The sequence below is a fragment of the Mobula birostris genome, chromosome 2 (genome assembly GCF_030028105.1).
Source record: "Mobula birostris isolate sMobBir1 chromosome 2, sMobBir1.hap1, whole genome shotgun sequence".
Taxonomy (NCBI): Eukaryota; Metazoa; Chordata; class Chondrichthyes; order Myliobatiformes; family Myliobatidae; genus Mobula; species Mobula birostris.
Genome location: NC_092371.1, coordinates 135,232,078 through 135,255,604, shown reverse-complemented (window position 1 = coordinate 135,255,604; position 23,527 = coordinate 135,232,078). Strand labels below are relative to the sequence as shown.

At 44.7% G+C, this 23,527-nt stretch overlaps 1 protein-coding gene across 5 annotated transcripts in view; it reads left to right on the top strand.

Annotated features, from left to right (window-relative positions):
* abcc10 (ATP-binding cassette, sub-family C (CFTR/MRP), member 10) overlaps positions 1–23,527 on the top strand; it is a 95,686-nt gene that overhangs the window by 45,391 nt on the left and 26,768 nt on the right. For 4 of the 5 annotated variants that reach the window (XM_072248722.1, XM_072248731.1, XM_072248712.1 and 1 more), the window contains 5 exons: positions 4,299–4,373; positions 9,389–9,589; positions 16,477–16,600; positions 16,705–16,879; positions 21,616–21,959. In XM_072248722.1, the coding sequence (XP_072104823.1) occupies positions 4,299–4,373; positions 9,389–9,589; positions 16,477–16,600; positions 16,705–16,879; positions 21,616–21,959 (919 nt within the window). The remainder of the gene's footprint in view (positions 1–4,298; positions 4,374–9,388; positions 9,590–16,476; positions 16,601–16,704; positions 16,880–21,615; positions 21,960–23,527) is intronic. The other variant, XM_072248704.1, reaches the window with a different exon arrangement.

Below are 23,527 nucleotides of genomic sequence, written 5' to 3'. Positions count from 1 at the left end.
TCCAAACTCCGATGCCATCTATTTTGAACTGTTAATGTTCACACATCATCATCAAAGATTCTGTGGCACAGGGGCTCCCAACCACCATTATTTCATGGACCAATACCATTAGCAGGTAGACTGTGGATTCCCAACCTGGGGAGCTGGACTGATGTCGTTTGATATGTTGGTGGGAAGAGCTCTCCCCAAGCAGCAAACTGTTACAGTCCTGTCAGGCTGCTAGGAAATGCTGATGCAGCAGAATGATGTGAAAGGTTAATTATGTTGTTCTGTGAGGAAGCAGCTCAGATCAAAAGTTGCCCCAGTAGAAGAGGACCAGGCTACACTCCTGGTGGCTAATTCTACTCAGCAATGCTACCATTAGCGGCCAGTATTAAATTTCCCAAGTAACTCTGGACAAGAAGTGTGAGTCTGTGCTTTACTATGGCTGTAGTCTGGATTATCATGAAGGTCCCAATAGTGCATATTGTTTGTGCACAGGGCTAGCCCTATTTGGAACCTGTTAAGAGAATGTAGTTAAAACCAGTTGGGAAGACTGTGACAAAGAACTTGTCAGGTAATGACGTCAAGCTCTTCCTAGCACGTGCACATCTCAGCCACTACTCGTGGGTATTGTGATGGAAGATGAGTTTGCAAGTTTTTCAAATGCACAAGTAGGTACATGCAGGATCACAGCATCAAAGGCACTTAACATATAAGCAGCACTGACAAGGAATTCATAAGACCATAAGACCTATCCATCTCCACTTTAATTATACTCAATGACTTGGCTTCCACAGCTGTCTGTGGTAATGAGTTCCAGAGTCACTGCCCTTTGGCTAAAGAGATTTCTTCTCATCTCTGTTGTAAATGGATGTCCCTCCTTTCTGGGGCTGTGACCTCTCGTCCTAGACTCACCCACTATAGGAAACATCCTCTCCACATCTACTCTATCTAGGCCTTTCAAAATTTGATAGGTTTCAATGAGATCCCTCCTTATTATTCTAAACTTTAGTGAGTACAGGCCCAGAGCCATCAAACGCTTCTCATATGTTAACCCCTCAATTTCAGGAATTATTCTCATTAGCATCCTCTGGACCCTCTCCAATGCCAGTACATCGTTTCTTAGATAAGGAGCCCAATACTGGACATAATGCTCCAAGTACGGTCTAACCAATGCCTTATAAAGCCTCAGCATGACATCCTTGGTCTTATATTCTAGTTCTCCCAAGATGAATGCGAACATTGCATTTGCTTTCCTTACCACCAACTCAACCTGCAAGCAAGCCTTAGGAAATCATGTACAAGGACTCCCATGTTCCTTTACACCTCTGATTTTTGAATTTTCTCCTTGTTTAGAAAATAGTCTCTGCCTTAATTCCTTCCACCAAAGTGCATGACCATACACTTCCCTACAATGTATTCCATCTGCCCCCCCTTTGCCCATTCTTCCAATCTGTCTAAGTCCATCTGCAGACTTCCTGCTTCCTCAATACGACCTGCCTCTCCACCTATTTTCATATTGTCCACAAAGCCATCAATTCTGTCATCCAGATCATTGACAGGTAACGTAAAAAGGCTACCTTCATTTCCGCTCTTTGCCTCTTGCCTGTCAACCAGTCTTCTATCCATGCTATTATCTTTCTTTGTTAAGCAGTTTCATGTGTGACAACTTGTCTAGGGCCTCCTGAAAATCAAGTAAACAGCATCCACTGACTCTCATTTGTCTATTCTGCCTGTTATTTCAAAGGACTCCGACAGATTTGTCAGGCAAGATTTCCCTTTAAGGAGACCATGTTGACTTTCACCTATTTTATCATGTGGCTACAAGTACCCAGAACCTCATCATTAATAATGGACTCCAATATTTTTCCAACCACTGAAATCAGACTAACTAGGCTATAATTTTCTTTTTTCTGTCTCCCTCCTTGGAGTGATATTCGCAATTTTTCAGTGCTCTGGAACCATTACAGAATCTTGTGATTCTTGAAAGGGCATTACTAATGTTTCCACAATCTCTTCAGCTACCTCCTTCAGAACCCTGGGTGTGGTCCATCCGGACTAGGTGACATATCTACCTTCAGACCTTTCAGCTTCTCAAGGGCCTTCTCCTTAGTAATAGCAACCACACTCACTTCTGCCCCTGGACACTCTAGAATTATTGGCATTCTGCTAGTGTCTTCCATAGTGAAGACTGATGCAAAATACTTATTAAGTTCATCTGTCATTTCTTTGTTCCCCCATTGCTACCTCTCCAGCATCATTTTTCAGGGGTCTGATAGCCACTCTCATCTTTCTTTTACTCTTTATATATATTTGAGAAAACTTCTGGTATCCTCTTTTATTTTATTAGGAAGCTTTCCTTCATATTTCATCTCTTCTTTCCTTTTGGCTTTTGTAGTTGCCTTCTGTTGGTTTTTAAAAGCTTCTCAATCCTCTAATTTACCACTAATTTTTGCTATATTGTATGCTCTGACTTTGATTTTGTTTGTCAGCCATAGTTGCCTCATCTTCCCTTTAGAATACTTATTCATCTTTGGGACGTTTCTGTCCTGTGCCTTCAGAATTGCCCCCCAAAAACTCCAGCCATTGCTGATCTGCCATCATCCCTGATAGTGCCCCTTCCATTCAGCTTTGGCCAGTTCCTCTCTCATGCAGCTGTACTTCCCTTTACTCCACTGTAACATTGATACATCTGACTTTAATGTTCTGCCTCTCAAACTGCAGGGTGAATTCTGTCGTATTATGATCACTGCCTCCTACAGGTTCCTTTATCTTAAATTCCCTGATCAAATCTGGTTCATTACACAGCACCCAATCCAGAATTACCTTTCCCCTGGTGGTCTCAACAACAAGCTGCTCTAAGAAGCCATTTCATAGGTATTCTACAAATTCCATTTCTTGGGATTCTGCCAACCTGATTTTCCCAATTTATCTGCATATTGAAATCCCCCATGACTATCGTATCATTGCCCTTTTGGCATGCCTTTTCTATCTCCTGTTGTAATTTGTATCCCACACCCTGGCTACTGTTTGGAGGCCTGTACATAACTCCAATCAGAGTCTTTTTACCTTTGCAGTTTCTTAACTCTACCCACAAGGTTTCCACATCTTTCAAACCTATGTCACCTCTTTCCAAGGATTTAATTTCATTTTTTACCAACGGAACCACCCCACCCCACGCCGTCTGCCAACCTGTCTGTCCTTTCAATGCAATATATATCCTTTGATTTTAATCTACCAACTGTGATCTTTTTTCAGCCACAACTCAGTGATGCCCATGTCGTACCTGCCATTCTCTAACTGCGCTACATTCAGATCATCTACATTTTTCCTGTATACCACATACGTTCAAACATAACTCCTTCGGTCCTGTATTCATCACTCTTTTTGATTCTGCCCACATGTTACATTTCAACTCATCCCACTGACTGCAATTATGTCATATCATCTGCCTGTTCTTCCTGACAGTCTCACTACACACTGCATCTATTTCTTTACCAACTGCCCCTTCCTCAGCCTTATCACTCTGTTTCCTATCCCCCGCCAAATTAGTTTAAACCAGGAGTTCCCAATCTAGGGTTTACAGACCCCTTAGTTAATGATAAGACTCCATGGCATAAAGAAGTTGGGAACCTCTGGTTTAAACCCTCCCCAACTGCTCTAGCAAATCTGCCCACAAGGATATTGATCCCCTTTGTGTTCAGGTGTAACCTGTTGTTTTGGTACAGATTGTACCTTTCCCAGAAGAGATTGCAATGATCCAGAAATCTGAAACCCTTCCCCCTGCACCAATTCCTCAGCCACACATTTGTCTGCCAAGTTATCCTATTCTTACCCTCACTGCTGTGTGGCACAGGCAGCTGTCCAGAGATTATTACTTTGGAGATCCTGTTTTTCAGCTTTCTACCTAACTCCCTATATCCTCTCTTCTGGACCTCTTCCTACTTCTGACCAATGTTTTTGATACCAGTATTTACCATGACTTCTGGTTGCTCACCCTCCCCCTTTAAAATCCTGAGACCCAATCCGAGATATCCCTGACCCTGGCACCTGGGAGGCAAAATACCCACAGAATCTTCTGTCTTCTCTTCTAACTATGGAATCCCTTCCATCCTTTTATTGGCTCAAATAAAATTCATTCTTGATGAGACTTGTTCATTTCAAAAGGCTCCCACCTTGCAGTGATGTCTCTCATTTTCACTTGCTGCTTCAAATTATGACTCACTCCTGCTGACACTTGTTCTTCAGACTGGAAGGCAGTTTCCCCTAGTTAGTTCAGTTTCCACTGACAATTTTGTTCTTTCCTTGACATGCAGGCACACCTGAGGAAGTGCTTAAAACAGAAGATGAAAACACCAAAACAAATAGAAAGCCAAAAAAGAAAGCTGGAGGTAAGTGAATTCCACTTCCAAACGATAGACAGGGCGAAGCAAATCAGAGCCAGAGCACGCTGAGGGGCATCTGTGGAAAGAGAGTCAGAATCAACATCTCAGAAACGCTTTCCAGTTCACTTCACAGAGCAATTAAGAGTTGACCCCATGGTTACAGGCTAAGCTGCATAAAGGCCAGACTGGGTCAATAAAACAGATTTCAGTTCCTATTGGACATGAGTGAACTTGAGGTATCATTAGGTGAATCCAGTCATTTTGTAATCATCGTTGCTAATACCATCCTTTTGTTCCAGAGATATTTAAATTTAGGGTCTGTCTTGAACGTGTTTCTCTCGATAATTAGTCTAGATCTGTGAATTAGTAGTCCAGTGAGTCACCATGTAACCATAATTTTATATTGAGTTAGTTAGACCAGCCTGTGCTTCATTAACTAGTTTAAAAGGTAAAGCTGTTACACTTGGAATACTTTGGGAGAGGTTGGTATTTCACTCATAAGATCAGAACGAGGGTGGTGGAGAAGTAACATTGTCACATTCCTGTCCCCCTTCAGAGTGAATTACAGCACCTTGCACCCACATCATAAGGTGTGATGTACTGGATAAATTAGAGCATCAGTCTGATCTTCAGTACCACGAATCTGTGTAGGCTCATCATTGGTAGACGTGGAGGACCGTAATTGTTATCAATATACTAAATGTGTGACTACTTTTCATTTACTAAAATCTCTGCTCTGATGGGATTAGATATGGAATTGGGGACAGTTTTATTCCTGACTGTCGCATTATTTTGAAGTGTTACCTTGGGCAAGTGTGAACACTGAAGATGTGGTCTCAAAAGATGAGGTGAAAGGAGATCGGCAAGCCAGCAGATAATTTAGGTCAATGGATAGAGTTACCAAGCGGGTAACTATGTGCTGGGTAAGATTTAGCTGGCAAACTTTTGGGTCAGGCAGTGTTTTAGTGGATGGAGCTTAGAAACAATTAATCTTGGCATGGACATGATGGCCGTAATTTCTGCTCCTGTGATACTCTTGGGGGGAGTTCAGTGTGGAAAACATTTGGGTAATATCCTAGAGATGATGGGTATAAATGAAGATTGCAATGGTAAGTTGAGTTAGCAACACAGGCAGGTAGCAGTGTGCTGTTTGGAAATTCATGCAGTTTAGTAGGGCAATGGATAATTCAATCCAGCTGTAGCTGGTGACCATTGCGGAGGATTGAGATGGACTGTGAACATGGAGCTTATGATGCATTTGCCTTCCTTGTGTTCACTAAGAACATTTCAGACAGCACAATGGCACAGCTAGTAGAATTGCTGCTTCGCTCTATTGAGAATCTGGGGTTGGGTGTCACAGCACATACGAAGTGGGAGAGATACAAACCAAGGAGGTGAATTCAAGCTGAACAAGGAACCTCAGTGGTTGGGAAGGTGTTCGAGTCAACTGTTAAGGATGAGGTTATGGAGTACTTGGTGGCACAGGACAAGATAGGACAAAGTCAGCATGGTTTCCTTAAGGGAAAATCTTGCCTGACGAACCTGTTGGAATTCTTTGAGGAGATTACAAGTCGGATAGATAAAGGGGATGCAGTGGATGTTGTATATTTGGACTTTCAGAAGGCCTTTGACAAGGTGCCACACATGAGGCTTCTTACCAAGTTTAGGAGCCCATGGTTTTACAGGAAAGTTACTAACATGGTTAGAGGCAAACAACAGGAATTCTGCAGATGCTGGAAATTCAAGCAACACACATCAAAGTTGCTGGTGAACACAGTCAGGACGAAGGGTCTCAGCCTGAAACGTCGACTGCTCCTCTTCCTACAGGTGCTGCTTGGCCTGCTGCGTTCACCGGCAACTTTGATGTGTGTAACATGGTTAGAGAATTGGCTGATTGGTAGGAGGCAGCAAGTGGGAATAAAATGATCCTTTTCTGGTTGGTTGCCAGTGACTAGTGGTGTTCCGTAGGGGTTGGTGTTGGGACCACTTCTTTTTATGCTCTGTCTCATTGATTTAGATGATGGAATAGATGGCTTTGCTGTCAAGTTTGCAGATGATACCAAGATTGGTGGAGGGGCATGTCGTGTTGAGGAAACAGGTAGGCTGCAGAAGGACTTAGACAGATTAGGAGAATTGGTAAGAAAGTGGCAAATAAAATACAATGTCGGAAGATGCATAGGCATGCACTTGGTAGTAGAAATAAATGTGCAGACTATTTTCTAAACAGAAAAAAATCCAAAAATCTGAGGTACAATGGGACTTGGGAGTCCTTGTGCAGAACACCCTAAAAGTTAACTTTCAGTTAGAGTTAGTGGTGAGGAAGGCAAATGCACCTTATCAAAGGTCTTCTGAAAGTCCGAATGTACAACATCCACTGCATCCCCTTTATCTATCTGACTTGTAATCTCCTCAAAGAATTCCAACAGGTTCACCAGGCAAGATTTTCCCCTAAGGAAACAATGCTGACTTTGTCTTATCTTGTCCTGTGTCACTAAGTACTCCAGAACCTCCTTCTTAACAGTTGACTCCAACACCTTCCCAACCATTGAGGTCAGGCTAACTGGTCTATAATTTCCTTTCTGCTGCCTTCCTCCTTTCTTAAAGAGTGGAATGACATTTGCAATTTTCCAGTCCTCCAGCACCATGGCAGAATCCAATGATTTTTGAAAGATCATTGCTAGTGCCTCCACAGTCTTTACCACTACCTCTTTCAGAGCCCTAGGGTGCAGTTCATCTGGTCCGGGTGACTTATGTACCCTTAGGTCTTTCAGCTTTTTGAGCACCTGCTCCCTTGGAACTGCACTCACTTCCCTTCCTTCACAGACTACAACATCTGGCACACTGCTAGTGTCTTCCATGTTGAAGACTGATGCAAAATACTCATTTAATTCATCTGCCATCTCCTTATCCCCCATTATTACTTCTCTGGCCTCATTTTCAAGCAGTCCTATATCCACCCTCATCTCTTTTATTTTTTACATACTTGAAAAGGCTTTTACTGTCCACTTTGATAGTGTTTGCTATCTTGCTTTCATATTTCATCTTTTCCTTCCTTATGATTCTTTTAGTTGCTCTTTCTAGGTTTTTAAAAGCATCCCAATCTTCTATCTTCCAGCTTATTTTTGCTTTGTTGTTTGCCCTCTCTTTTGCTTTAACATTCGCTTTGACTTCCCTTGTCAGCCACAGGCATACTACTTTGCTACTTGAGTATTTCTTTGTTTTGGAATACATCTATCCTGTACCTTCCTCGTTTTCCTCAGAATCTGACACCATTGTTGCCCTGCTCTCATCCCTGACAGCCTCTTCTTCCAATTTACTTTGGCCAAGTCCTCTTTCATACCACTGTAATTTCCTTTACTCCACTGAAGTACTGCTACTTCAGACTTTACTATCTCCCTATCAAATTTCAAGTTGAACTCAGTCATATTCTGATCACTGCCTCCTGATGGTTCTTTTACCTTAAGCTCCCTAAACACCTCTGGTTTATTACATAACACCCAGTCGAGTATAGCTGATTTCCTAGTAGGCTCAATGACAAACTGCTCTAAAAAGCCATCTTGTAGGCATTCAACAAACTCACTCTCTTGTGATCCATTTCCAACCTAATTTTCCCAATTGACCTGCATGTTAAAATCTCCCATGACTATCATAACATTGCCCTCTTGACACACCTTTTCTATTTCCTGTTGTAATCTGTGGTCCACCTCTCAGCCACCGTTGGGAGGCCTGTATATAACTGCCATCAACATCCTTTTACCCTTGCAGTTTCTGAACTCAACCCACAAAGTTTCAACATCTTTTATGTCACATCTTTCTACTGATTTGATGTCATACTTTACCAACAGAGCCACGCCACCTCTTCTGCCTCCCTTCCTATCCTCCAATGTAATGTGTAACTTTGGTCACTTATCTCCCAACTACAACTGTCCTTCAGCTATAAAAATGAAATATCCTGGAAACACTCATCAGGCTTGGCAGCATTTGTGGAGAGGGAAGAATTTTTGTTTCAGGTCAGTGACCTTTCATTGGAACTAGGGAAAATTGGAAAAGAAACGTGTTTTAAGTTGTAGAGAGATGCAAGGCAGGAAAATGGGATGATGAGACAGGGAAAGGGAGATGGAGAGAATTAGGAGCACTTGCCCCCTTGAATCTTTTGTGGTTTTCATTAAGATTGACCGTTACTCGATATGCCAAGGATGTGGCCTAAGAGATTAGCTCGCCTTCGGAGTTTCGGGATCTTGTGGCTCTGGAGACAAGCGGACTGAAGGTCGGTGTCTCTGCAGGAATCCAGTGTGTCGTGGCAGTACACGAGCTGGCTGCTGGCTTTGTGCCCAGAGACCCAAGTTCTTTGGGCACAGAGCTAGGAAAAAGCAGCACAGTGGACTTTTAACATTGTAAATCAGCGAGTTGTTTGTTATATCTCCACTCTCGCTGTGAAACGGAGACATCTCTTTCTCCCTTATTAGGGAGCGAGAGAGAGAGGGAGAGCCATTGGTATGTCAGATACTGGGTGAACGAATAATCTTTGGGGTACTGCAAGTCTGTGCCTTTCCTGATGCTTTGCTGCATGCTTGAGTGTTCAGTGGTGGATGCTGGTGCTTTTTTTTTGCTGGTGGAGGGGGGGATCGTCATTTTGCTGCTGCTTACGTGTAGGAGGTGGGAGCTGAGGGTCTTTGGGGTTCTAACATTTAACTGTCAGTCACTCTTTGGGGCACTCCTCTGTTTTTGTGGATGGTTGTGAGGAAAAAGCATTTCAGAATGTATATCATATACATTTTTCTGACATTAAATGTACCCTTAAAACCTTTGAAGATTGTTGCTAATCTGATTCTGTCTTCAAAGCAGTAAAACAGTGTTTTTTAACCGGCAACAAACTGGATAATGTTGTTGTTCAAATACATTTGGGAGTCTTTTTACCCAATTACTGAAAAAGGAAGTCAAATGTTGTAAGCAATTTTAAATAGTTTGCTTTCCTCACACTTACTCTATCTGTCGGTCTGAGTGGCTATTTTCAAATTCAGCAAAGGAAAAGAGCCCAGAGGAGGAGGAGGAGACGAAAGAGCCAGCTGAGGAAACTATGGAGGTCCAGCTAGAGGCCAGGGAGGAAGAGGATGAGGAGAAGAAGGTGGGAACAGTGGCTCTGCATGTGTACCGATCATACTGGCTGTCAATTGGCAGATGGTTGTCATTCCTCATACTCCTCTCAATGTTCCTCATGCAAGGTAAGATATTTGACTAAGTCATCTCCAGGAGGATGTCTGAATGTGTGGAGGGAGCTGCAAATTTTCAAAGTTGGCTGTGAGATTGTGTCTGATTGTCACTGTGCTTCCACGAGTTGTTAAATGATAAGATAATAGAACAGGGAAGGAGGATAACTGGCTGATCAAGCCTTGGTCAGGTGGCTAGAGGGTGATCCAGACTCCCATTCTGCACTTCCCTCCTTTCAATCTTGCAAATTATTGTCTCCCTTTCTGAGGATATGAGGCTGAGCAAGAGGTTGATATGTCACGTGGTTGGGGGTGGTGGTGGTGGGCAGGGGGTCACTTTGGAACCAGTAAACTATCAGTTTCAAGACAATTATGGAAAAAGATGAGACTGGTTCTCAAGTTGAAATCCTAAATTGGGAGAAGATTAATTATGATGAAGTCAGATATCTCACTGTTGTCTGAAAATCCCCCGGTGAATAGGTATCAAGGTCGATTTGGAATAGTGTGAGAGAGTCTTTCGTTTCCTTGGTCTCTGCCATGTCTGGTAACCAAGGGTACATGATTAACCTCCCAGTGATCTGCTGACTCAAGTCACTTATCCTGTGACAGGGGCTTGGTCCACTTATTAACATTTCTATGTTGCTCTTCCTGCTTCAGCGATATAGCCAATACCAGAAGCAGGATGGTGTTACCTCCCCAATATAAGGAAGGATTTATAAATGGCTTTGGGTCTCTACTCACAGGGATTTAGAAGAATTGGGGGTGACCTCATTGAAACCTATTGAATATTGAAAGGTCTTGATAGAGTGGATGTGGAGAGGATGTTTCCTGTGGTGGGGGAATCTGAGAGCAGAGGACACAGCCTCAGAAAAGAGGGGTGTCCTGGTAGAGCAGAGATGAGGAGGAATTTCTTTACCCAGAGTGTGGTGAATCTGTGGAATTTGTTGCCACAGGTGGCTGTGGAGGCCAGGTCATTGGGTGTATTTAAGGCAGAGGTTGATAGATTCTTGATTATTTGGGGCTTTGAGGGATATGGGAAGAAGGCAGAAGATTTGAGCTGAGAAGAAAATGGATCAGCCGTGATGAGATTTCACTTGAGTCCATCGACCAAGTAGAAAAAGGCACTGAAAGGTCGCAGCAGCTTCCTCGAGCTCTGACCAGCAACCAATCGATGTTTGGGATTGATTTCCAAGAGCAAATTAAAGGAACGCTGGAGCAAGAGCAGCAGCCGTTGTCTGCATGGACAGAGCTGGAGTGGTGAGGATTTTCTTTTCCTTCCCGTTTTTATATCTGCTCAGTCAGGACAGCAGTGGTGCCAAGCAGGTAGTTGAATGTTCCTCTTGCAGGATGTGGGAAGGCAGGGTGATCTCCAGTGTCCCTGGTGACTACAACTGCAAGAAGTACATCCAGCTGCAGCTTTTATTAATCCATGTTAAGGAGTTAGAGCTGGAACTGGATGAACTTCGAATCATTTGGGAGGCTGAAGGGGTGATAGATAGAGGCAATTACATTCAAGATGCAGGTCACAGGAAACTGGGTGACAATCAAGAAGGGGAAAAAGGTTTAGGAACCTGTGGTCATCTCCCTCAACAACACTTTGGATACTATTGGGCGGGGGGGATGACTTAGCAGAGGAAAGTCACAGCAATAGGGTCTCTAGCACTAAAGTCTGGCTCTGTGACTCAGGAGGGAAGGGGGGAGAAGAGGCATGCTGTGATTGTAGGGAGTTTGTTAGGGGAACCAGCAGGAGGTTCTGTTGCCTTCCGGGTGCCAGGGTTGGGAACATCTCAGATTGAGTCCTTAACAGTCTTCAGTGGGAGGGTGAACCGCAGAAGTCGTGGTCCATGTAGATACCAATAACATAGGCAGGAAGAGTGATGAAGTTCTGCATAAGGAGTTCAGGGAGTTAGGTGCTAAGTTTTCCAGGGCTGTGTATATTTCAATGAAAGAAGTAGGAAAGGCAGATGTGCTCAGGGCATGGATCAACACCTGGAATTATAACGTTGACGCCATTAGTGAGACTGGTTGCAGGAGGGGCAACGTTTTGATGACAAACTGTGCCATCTTCTTCAGGGATGATGCCTGAGTATGTCTGGACTTGTGGTATTTACACCCCCGTAGTCTGTCCCTTCTGATTGGTTAATTCTCATCCAATCAGGTTTCCGCTCTCACATCTTGTTTACAATCAAATTCCTGTTCTTATTCAGAGCGAGACCTTCGTCTTTGTTAAAATTCATTTCATCTAGTTTTATTTCAGTGGTTTCCTTCACCAGGAGGTCCTAAAAGCCATTGGCACGGCATAGTAGTTTTGTGCCTTCAAAGTCAATCTTATGGCCACTGTGAATGCAGTGTTCTGATCACGCCGATTTCTCTGAGTAAACCAAACAGATACACCTCTTGTGTTCCTTGATAAGGGTTTCCATAGTGTGTCCCATCTGGCCTATATACCCTGCTTCACATTCGCAATGACCCTGTAAACGCCAGCTGTCCTGAGTCCCAGGTCTTCTTTGACCCACATAAGCTGTGACTTGAGCTTCCTTACGGGTTTGTGGATGGTATTGATCTGGTATTTCTTCAGGATCCTGGTGATTCTTCCAGAACCATGGAAATATATGAAAGACAGGTGGTAGCGACGGGTTCTTCCCTGTTGTTAGGTTTCCTGGTTTTTCTGTTGGTTCTTTTAAGGGCCCAGTTGATTTCCTTCAACTTATAGCCATTCTGTAGGAACGCCATGCAAAATCATCCAATTTCCTCGTGGAGACTCTCCAGGTCCGAAATAGTTTTGCACGGTTAATCAAAGTAAAAAGAACCGCTATATGTCGGGAGGTGTGATGTTGCTGTTATTGTTGGGGTATAAGTCTGTGCTCTCCTTAAAGACCCACTAGAAGGAGATGCTCAGCAAAGATGGGACTCTCTCAGGGACACTATCCAGAGCACTGCACTCAAGGCCTTCGGGAAGAAACAGGGCAAGACACAGGACTGGTTTGAAGCGAGCTCAAGTAAGCTCACCGCTATCATCGAGGTGGAGCGTGTTGCACTACTAGAGCACAAACGCCACCCCACCCAGGCAACACTGCAAGCACTAAAGACAGCAAGAAGCAAGGCCCAGGAAACAGCCAGAGGCTGTGCGAATAACTACTGGTTACAACTATGCGAAAGCATTCAGTCATCATTTGACACAGGCAACATCCATGGAGTGTACGAGGGGATCAAGAAAGCCACCGGGCCAACCCAGAGCAAGACAGCACCATTGAAAACCATAACAGGCAAGACCATCGATGACAAAGGCAGGCAGACGGAGAGATGGGTGGAGCATTACTCTGAACTCTTCTCCAGAGAAAAGGGCATCTCGGACAGTGTGGTAGGTGCCGTGGAATGCCCGCCTGTCATGGAGGAACTTGATGCATTGCCGACTGCCAAAGAGCTGAGTAAAGCCATCGACAGCCTGCCCACTGGGAAGGCACCAGAACTGGATCTCATTCTACCAGAGGCCATCAAGTGCGCAAAGGGCGTCCTGCTAAACCACCTGCACGAACTACTGTGCCAGTGCTGGATAGAGGGAGCAGTGCCGCAAGACATGAGAGACTGCAACATTGTCACCATATAGAAGAACAAATGGTACAGAAGCCACTGTGACAGCTACAGGGCAATCTCCTTGCTGAGCATCGTTGGGAAGGTCTTCGCCCGCGTGGTCCTGAACAGACTGCAGGAAATAGCCGAAAGGGTATATCCCAAGTCTCAGTGCGGTTTCAGGTCAGAACGCTCCACAATCGACATGATCTTCTCCCTTCAACAGTTGCAAGAGAAATGCAGAGAGCAAAGACAACCACTCTACGTCGCTTTCATTGACCTTACAAAGGCTTTTGACCTTGTGAGCAGAGACGGCCTGCTCCAAATCTTCGCCAGGATTGGTTGTCCCCCGAGGCTCCTCAGGATAGTTCAGTCATTCCACACAGACATGAAGGGTGTCGTTCAGTTTGACGGCTCTTCTTCGGAGGCCTTCAACATCCGCAGCGGTGTGAAGCAGGGCTGTTTGCTTGCCCCCACCCTGTTTGGCATCTTCTTCACAGTCATGCTGAAGCACACCTTTGGAACATCAACTGATGGTGTCTACCTCCACACCAGATCGGACGGGAGGCTGTTCAGTCTGTCCCGGCTGAGGGCGAAAACCAAGGTTCACGAAGTACTCATCAGGGACATGTTGTTTGCAGACGACGCGGCACTGGCAACACACTCTGAAGAGCAACTGCAACGCCTCATGGACAGCTTCTCAAGAGCCTGCCAGGACTTCAGCTTGACCATCAGCCTGAAGAAGACCCACCTGCCATTACCATCAACAACTACGAGCTGGAGGTAGTTCACGAGTTTACATACCTTGGCTCCACCATCACTGACAGTCTCTCCCTAGACCCCGAGATCAACAGACGGATCAAACGAGCAGCCTCAACATTCGCCAGGCTGACAAAGAGAGTCTGGGAGAACAGAAGGCTGACGACGCACACCAAAGTTGCAGTCTACAGGGCTTGCGTCCTCAGCACACTGCTTTAAGGCAGCGAGACCTGGAGCCTCTACTACAGACAAGAGCAGCGTCTCAACGCCTTCCACCTTCGCAGCCTGAGATGCATCCTGGACATCACGTGGACTGACCAAGTCACTAACAATGAGGTCTTGGCCCGCGCTGAGATACCCAGCCTCTTCACCCTGCTCCAACAACGCCGTCTCCACTGGCTGGGCCACGTGCACGGCATGTCAGACGGGAGGATCCTGAAAGACCTGCTGTACGGGGAACTGGCCTCCGGCAAGAGAGCACAAGGGCGGCCCCATCTTCGTTTCAAAGACGTTTGCAAGAGAGACATGAAGTCACTGAACATGAACGTCGAGAGGTGGGAGGGCATCGCAAGCGATCGCTCTCACTGGAGGCTGGAACTACACAGAGGTCTAAAAATAGGAGAAGAGAAGCTGAGGTTTGCTGCTGAAGAAAAGTGTGCTCATCGGAAAAACAGCACCAAGACAACACTGGAGGACAGCGCCTTCAAGTGCAGTCACTGCAGCCGAGACTGTCACTCCCATGTGGGCCTCTACAGCCACAACAGACACTGCTCTACCAACACAGACTGAAGCAAGACCTTCCAGGCGCAGATCCATGGTCTCGCGAGACTAACGGATGCCACCACCAATAAGTCTGTGTGAGTGGGTTTCCAATAGACATTATGTCTGAAGCTATGGCTGTGCCACACCAATGGCTTTTGAAACCACCTGGTAAAGGAAGCCGTTGAAATGGAACTAGAGGAAAAGAATTTTAACAAAGACGAAGGTCTCGCTCTAAGTAAGAACTGGAATTTGAATGTAAACAAGGTAGGACAGCCGAAATCTGATTGGATGAGAACTAACCAATCAGGAGGGATAGACTACAGAGGGATAAATACCAGCAGTCTGGGCGTACCCAGGCATCATCCCTGAAGAAGATGGCAGAGTTTGTCATCAAAACATCTATTATAATTGATACCTGTACCTAGCTGGAAGCCCGAAAAGAATTTATTTGTTATATATGTCAGGAAAACAATAGATCTTCTTTCATTCTTATCAAGATTTTCAAGGAAGTTGCCAGGGAAGTGGATGTTGTCTTCGTGGACTTTAGTAAGGCATACGACAAGGTTCCACATGAGAGGCTGGTCAAAAAGTTCAGCCACTCGGCATTCAGGATGAGGTAGTAAATCGGATTAGACATTCGCTTGTGGGAGAAGCCAGAGAGTGGTAGTAGAAGGCTGCCTCTCTGACTGGAGACCTGTGACGAGTGGTGTGCTGCAGGGATTGGTGCTGGGTCCTTTGTTGTTTGTCATCTGTATCAATGATCTGGATGATAATATGGTTAGCTGGATCAGCAAACTTGCGGATGACACCAAGATTGGGGGTGTAGTGGACAAAGAAGAAGGTTATCATGCGTTGCAGAGGGATCTGTATCCTCTGGAAAAGTGGGCTGAAAAATGGCAGATGGAATTTAATGCAGACAAATGTGAGCTTTTGCACTTTGGGAGGACCAGCTGTGGTAGTTCTTACACAGTAAGTGGTAGGGCACTGCGGAGAGCAGTAGAACAAAGGGGTTTGTGAATATGGGTCCATAATTCAGTAAAAGTGGTGTCACAGGCAGATATGGTCATAAAGAAAGCTTTTGGCACATTGTCCTTCATAAATCAAAGTATTGAGTATGGTAGATGGGATGTTTTCTTGAACATGTATAACACGTTGGTGAGGCCTAATTTGGAGAACTGTGTAGTTTTGGTCACCTCCCTACAGGAAGAATGTAAACAAAATTGAAAGATTTCAGGGAAAATTTACAAAGAAGTTGCTGGGTCTGGAGGACCTGAGTTATAAGGAAAGACTGAATAGGTTAAGACTTTATTCTTTCAAATGTAGAAGATTGAGAGGAGATTTGTAGAGGTATAAAAAATTATTAGTGGTATAGATAGGGTAAATGCAAGCAATCTTTTTTCACTGAGTTTGGGTGAGACTACAGTCAGAGATCATGGATTAAGGGTGAAAGGTGAGAAGTTTAAGGGGAACATGAGGGGCAACTTCTTCTCTCGGAGGGTCATGAATGTGGAATGAGCTGCCAACACAAGTGGTGCATTCCAGCTCGATTTCAATGTTTAAGTGGAATTTGGATAGGTACATGGACAGCAGGGGTATGAAGGGCAATGGTTCCGCTGCACGTCCAGGGGAGTAGGCAGTTTAAATGGTTTTGACATGGACAAGATGAGCCGATGGCTCCGTTTCTGTGCTGTACTTCTCTATGAAATCTATGACTCTGAATGGCAGAGCAGACCCAATGGGCCAAATGGCCTAATTCTGCTCTTATCTCTTATGATCTTACAATGTACTGTTTTACATCCCTTCCATTACAGCAACTCGTAACTTATCTGACTGGTGGCTATCCCACTGGATTTCTCACCTACAAAACAAAAATGGCTCAACACCAAGTAACCATTCATCATCAGACTATTACCAACAGATGGTGCGATTCATGGGGTAAGCACAGGCTGTGTCACAGGCAGGTACTAACGCAGATGCATTTCACTTTGTGTTGAAGTAAAATTGTTACAAATTTGTCAGTCATTTTCTGTCTTTGTTAGCAGGTCTCTCTGCACACAAGAACTGTCACCCGATGTCAAGTTCTACTTGATAGGCTTTGGTGTTATTGCTGCTTCAAACACTGTGTTCACGGCAGTACGAGCCTTCCTCTTTGCCTGTGGTGGTGTCCGTGCTGCTGTGGTTATTCACAACAAAGTTTTACTTCGTGTAATGAAGGTTAGTGGTCCATCTGCCTCTTACTTACCTTTCTATGTTTGTTTCAATGTGAACCTGTTTCTTCCATCCTGTTCATTAAGCAGCTACTGAAGCAACAGTTCTACAGCAGGTGTTATCCCGTTGGCTCTTCACAAAACCCTGGAACATCTGGACAACAAAGATGCATACATCAAACACATCCGGGTGAGGGCAAGTCAGAAGCCAAGGCTTACTGCAGAGGTGTATGCCAGGCTGAGGAATCGTGATGCTGCTTTTAGGTCAAGAGATATGACAGCTCTTCTGGGAAGTAAGGACTGTGCTTTCCCACTCCATCAGGAAGGCAAATTCTCAGAGAATTTACAGTCACTTCTGTGATACCAGAGACACAAGGTGCAAGTGGCAGGGAAATCAGAGGATTATAGGCTACAAGTCTACCCTGTACGTCAGTGCCCAGGATGTTTCACTCCTTGAGAGGCTGAATGTCTTCTGCGTCTGGTTTGAGGCACAGAACAAAGTGCTGGCAAGGAAGGCACCCCACCCCGCAGGGGAGCAGACACTCCGTCTGGCTGAAGCTGAGGTGAGGAAGACCCTGGCCAGAGTCAACCCACACAATGCTGTGGGGACCCAGAATATACCAGGTCAGGTTCTGAAAGAACTGCGCAGCTCATACTAACAGAGGTGCTGATGGATATATTCAACATCTCTCGAGAACAGTCCACTGTCTCCTTGGTTTTCAAGGTTGCAACTATCAATCTGGTGCCAAAGAAGGCAACAGTAACCTGCCTAAGTGACTATTGCCCAGTGGCCTTAGCATCAACAATTAAGAGTGGTTGGTCATGGAGCACATTAAAGCCTTTCATCCGGCTACATTGGATCCTTTCCAGTTTACTTATCGCTCAAGTCGATCCACTGATGATGCAATAGCCTCTGCCCTGACCCACCCAGAAAATGGGGTCTCATATGCCAGACTGCAGTTCATTGACTTTAGTTCAGCATTCAATACCATCATACCCCAGAGACTGGTGGGGAAACTGTCCTCGCTGGGTCTCAACACCTCCCTCTGCAACTGGACACTGGACTTCTAAACAGTAAGGCCACACAGTCAGTCTGTGTGGGCAGCAACATCTCTTGTCCCATTACGCTGAGCACTGGCACTCCTCAAATCTGTGTGCTGAACTCACTGCAGATGTATGACTGTCGCAGGATCCAGCTCAGACTGTGTCATCGTTTGTGGATGACACAACAGTGATTGGCTTTATCAAGAACAATGACCAGATGGAGTACAGAGAGGAAGTGGAGTGGCTGGTGGATCGATGTGCGAATAACAACCTGAGCCTGAACGTGGAGAAAACAAAGGAATCATTGTGGACTTCAGGAAGGTGCAGGCAAACCTTCCCCCTCTATGAATATATGGCTCCTCCCTAGAAAGAGTTAAGTGTACCAAGTTCCTGGGAGTTCATATCACAGATGACCTCATCTGGTCTCTTAATATCACCACCCTGAACAAGAAGGCACAGCAGTGCCTCCACTGAGGCAAGCAAGGCTCCCCCACCGCCCATCTTAACTGTATTTTACAGGAGCACCATTGAGAGCATCCTGACAAGTCGCATCTCCATCTAGAATGGGAGCAGTGGCCCATCAGACCAGAAGTCCCTACAAATGACTGTGAGAACAGCTGAGAGGATCATAGGGGTCTCCTACCATCCATCGGGGACACTTATCAGGAGCGCTGCGCACACACAGCCCCTAGTATTATTAACCATCCCACCCATCCATCCAGCACCCTCTTTGACTTTCTGCCATCGGGCGGGAGATTACGATGCATAAAAACAAGAATGTTCGGGAGGGGAAACAGTTTTTTCCCCTGGGCCATTAGTCTTCTGAACTCCCGGCTGCATCATATTCGAAGAGTGGCTGGTTAATCCGTTCCGTGCCTTCCAATATTTAAAATTAATGCTCTTTAGTTTGTTACTTATGTGCGATTCATCTATAGATTTTATCAGTACCTTCGTAAGTTATCACGAGTAATAGGTACTGCTGTGCTTTTAACTCCTGGTTTGCAGAAACATTATCTTGTTTTTATATACATTATATGGTTCTATATGTTATATACATGTATATAGTTATCTATATACTACTAAAACTCTCATGATCTGTCTGTCACCTTCAATTAGCACAAACGGTGCATTACAGCGGCACTTTTTTTTGGCTAAATCTAATTAAAATGCGCTAACTTACAGAATGTAGGCAAAGTTCAGGGTTATATATTCGTATAAAGTTGCTCATTCGCCAAAAATCAACAGGCTGCCTTTCACCCAAGACCTGATCAGCCATCATGGAAATTGGGACGCCACAGCCCGACGCATGTACACGGCCAGCCTCAGCAACGCCTCACGATGCTCACAGAGCCGCTTCCACCTTCCATGGAGACCGCAACGCGACACCACGACACATGCACACGGCCAGCCTCAGCAACGCCTCACGATGCTCACAGAACCACACCAACCGCAGCAAAAGGGCAGGGCTATCACGTCCATTTTGGAGAGCACCAACCACATCATCAAGAAACAACAGCATCTTGGAGGCCTTGGTGTTACTGCTTCCTATCCTCTATCAAGCATTAGGGTAAAAATATATGGATAGCCTAATTATGCTGCGTGGAAAGAGAAAGGGGACATTATGGTCAAGAGATGACGCCAAACATTGTCGGGAAGCAGCAAGGAGAGGGAGAGAAGAACAATCGGATGAGGCCAGGGCTGCACGACTCCAGGATCAAAGAGTCAGGACAAAAAAGATGAGAGAAGAGGAGGCAGAGGAGGACAGGCATGCACGTCTCCAAAATGACAACAATAGGCACAGACGGAGGAGAGAACAAGAATCCGATCAGGCCAGGGCCGCATGACTCCAGGATCAGAGAGAAAGAACAAATGGTAGAAGAGATGAAGAGACAAAGGATGAAAGGGCTGCGTGTCTTCAGAATGACAAAAACAGGCAGAGAAGGAAAGGAAGAGGAAGAGGAGGAGAAAAGGAAAGTTCAACTCGAGAATATGCGGCACAGAGTCATTATTGCGAGACTTGCTGAAGACGACAATGGCCGCTTTCGACGACAATATCTCGACAGAGAAAGATCAAGGCAAAATGCATGACTCGCATGCCGTCACATTTCTGCTGATGTTGGTTCGATGACCAGAGTATGCCCTCACTGTCGTGCCTTCCTATTCACTGGAGAAACCGCACATTTCTGCTGTATGAAGGGAAAGGTCAGGATAGGCAATTTGCACCTAATGAACTCCTCAATTTGTACAGCAATGATGAACCTATTGCAAACGAGTTCAGGAAGAACATCAGACAATACAATTGCCTCTTCCAATTGACATCCTTTAGTGCCAAAGAAGTCGTTCCAACTAGGAATCGATGGAATCCTGTGATTATTCAAGGCCAAATCCATCATTACATCTTGATTCCGTCGAACTCTCTGGATTGCCACCACATAAACTGGAATTGAAGAGGGGATCTCCCATCATTTCAATGAGGAACTTGGATCCACCAAGGCTTTGCAATGGAACGCGAATGATGGTGGAAGAACTGCACGACAGTCTCATCGTAGCAAAGATAAAGATTGGTGTGTTTAATAATGAGATTGTCATGATCCCAAGAATTACTCTCAGTTTATCAGAAGGGGAAGCTGTCCCTCTTCAGCGGAGCCAGTTCCCAATACAGTTATGCTTTGCTATGACTATACATTAGGCGCAAGGCCAAACCATGGAGAACGTGTCATTATCACCAGAAATGTGGTCATAAAAAGTGTCCTTCGTTAAATGAAGAGGACCAATATTTGTCTTGCTACGCGTCTTTCTTCTTTAATACACTGAGTTCTTCTTTAATTTCCAAAGCACATCACATCACACTGCACTACCTTTCTCTCAAAAGGTGCCCCAACGGGTCACCCGGTTGTCTAATATGACAATAAATTTGACTTGACTAGAATCAGTCCCTGATCTGTTCATTCCCAGGTTTAAAGGATCCCGTTTGTAGGTCTTTTACCCACCCCAGTCAAAATTTCTTTTGCCCTTAGGAAAAAAAAGAGTAAGATTACGGAGGTAGACTGTAAATTCAGTGCTGGTTTGTGGAAGGATAGGAATTTCACTCTTGCTGTCAGCTGAGTTTATTGTCATCTACACAAGCACATTTATGTGTAATGAATACCTTATTTGTAGAAACATTGCATCATAGCAGCACTCAAGAAAAGCATAAATCATACACAATTTTGGCAAGGAAGAATGCAATTCGAACAAAAAAAATGTTGATTTTAGTGCAAAGTGGTCAGAGGTTCAAGAACAAAATGGCTGAGGGGAAGTAGCTGTCATTGAACCTGGCTGTGTGGGACTTCAGGTTTCTGTGCCTCCTATATGATGGCAGGAGGTACCAGAAGGTACAGAAGCCTCAAGTCCCCCACCATCAGGTATCATGTCCCGGATGGTAGGTACAGGACCTTTGAAGATGGATGTTGTCATCTTGAGGCAGCTGTGGATGGTACCACTGATGGGGATGGATGTGCCAGTGATGTATGGGGTGATATGGGAGGCAAAACCAGCATTTCTATCCTGTGGCTGTCTATTAGAAGAATCATTACTGCATTTGAGGCTGGCCTGTGATTCACTCCTTAATGAAATAATCTGCCTAGGTAGCAATGGAAGAATTAGAGAGGGAAATTGTTAAGGAAATAAGAGTCTTAATTGGTTTTCATTCTGTTTTAGGCCACAACGTCATTCTTTGACATAACTCCTATTGGACGCATCGTGAACCGTTTCTCCACAGACCTCTACAACGTAGACGACACTCTTCCCTTCATCCTCAACATCTTCCTGGCTGCTCTGTATGGCCAGCTGGGCATGGTGCTGATGATCAGTTACAGTCTTCCATGGATCATGCTGATCCTGCTGCCACTGACGATCATTTACTTCTATTTGCAAAGCTACTACCGCTTCACTTCAAGGGAGCTCAAGCGCCTGACTGCCATCACCCTCTCCCCGATCTATATACATTTCTCTGAGACACTGAAGGGCCTCGCCACTATCAGGGCGTCACGGGCCATTGTCAGGTGAGCTGTTTGTGTAGCAGTGAGATAATTAATCCAATGGTCATCTAGTTCAGACACAACCCTGCAGCCTACCATATCTGTACTAGCTGTCCCCTCTTATCCCCCCTGGATCGGATACAACTTAAAAGAAATAACATTGAATTTTCCATTTTGAGGTAACCTTTACATTCTGTGTTTGTTCTCTCTCCCTCCCTCTCTCCGCTCTCAACTTATTGATGCAGCTATAAAGAAGGCAAGACAGCAGCTATATTTCATTTGAAATTTGAGGAGGTTTCGTTTGTCACCTAAGACACTCAAAAACATGTACAGATGTACCGTGGAGAGCATTCTGACAGGCTGCATCACTGTCTGGTATGAGGAGGCTACTGCATAGGATAGAAAGAAGCTACAGAGAAGTGTAAAATTAGTCAGTTCCATCTTGGTTTCTAGCCTCTGTAGTTTTCAAGTCACTTTCAAGGAGCAGTACCTCAGAAAGGCGGTGTCCATTATTATGGATCCCCATCACCCAGGACATGCCCTCTTTCATTGTTACTGTCAGGAAGGAGATATAGAAGCCTGAAGGCACAAACTCAGTGATTCAGAAACAGTTTCTTCCCGTCTGCCATCGGATTCCTCAATGGAAACTACCTCTTTTTTTTTATAGCTCTTTTTGCACTATTTTTAATTTAACTATTTAATGGACATATGTACTTACTATAATTGGTTTAGTACTTCATTTTTCTATATTATCATGTATTGCATTGTACTACTGCCACTATGTTAACAAATTTCATGACACATGCCGGTCATGTTAAACCTGATTCTAATTCTGATTCTCTCTCTGCCCCTCAGCTTGCCCTGCATATTACTTTTAATTCTTTCCCCTCTCATCTTAAACTTCAGCCCTCTAATACTGTGTAAAGCTGTGAAAATGCTGCCTCCACCACCCCGCAAGCAGTGAGATACAGATTTCAACCACCGCCGGGTGAAAAACAATTCTCAGATCCCTCTAAAGCTCTTCTTTATTTCTCACTGTCTATATCCCTCAGAGTATCATGCACTCACTCAGTCTCAGTCCTCCTCCCTTCCAAGGAAATGAATCCAGTCCACTTTGTATCTGAAACTCCTTTCCAGGCAACATGCTATTAGTATTAGACTATTTTCTAAACAGGGAGCAAATTTAGAAATCCTAGTGTAGAACTCCCTAGAGGTTTACTAGCAGGTCGAGTCAGTAGTAAGGAAAGCAAATGCAATGTTAGCATTCACTTTGAGAGGACTAGAATATAAAAGCAAGGATGTAATGCTATGCTTTATTAGGCATTGGTCAGACATATTTGGAGTATTGTGAGCACTTTTGGGCTCCTTATCCAAGAAAGGATGTGATGGCATTGGAGAGGGTCCATACGAGGTTCATGATAATGATCCTGGATATGAAAGAGTTAATGTATGAGGAGCGTTTGATGGCTCTGGGTTGACATTCACTGGTGTTTAGAAGAATGGAGTGGGAGGGGAATCTTACTGAAACATACTGAATATTGAAAAGATGTTTCCAACAGTGGGAGAGTCTAGAACATCCCATTAAAATAGAA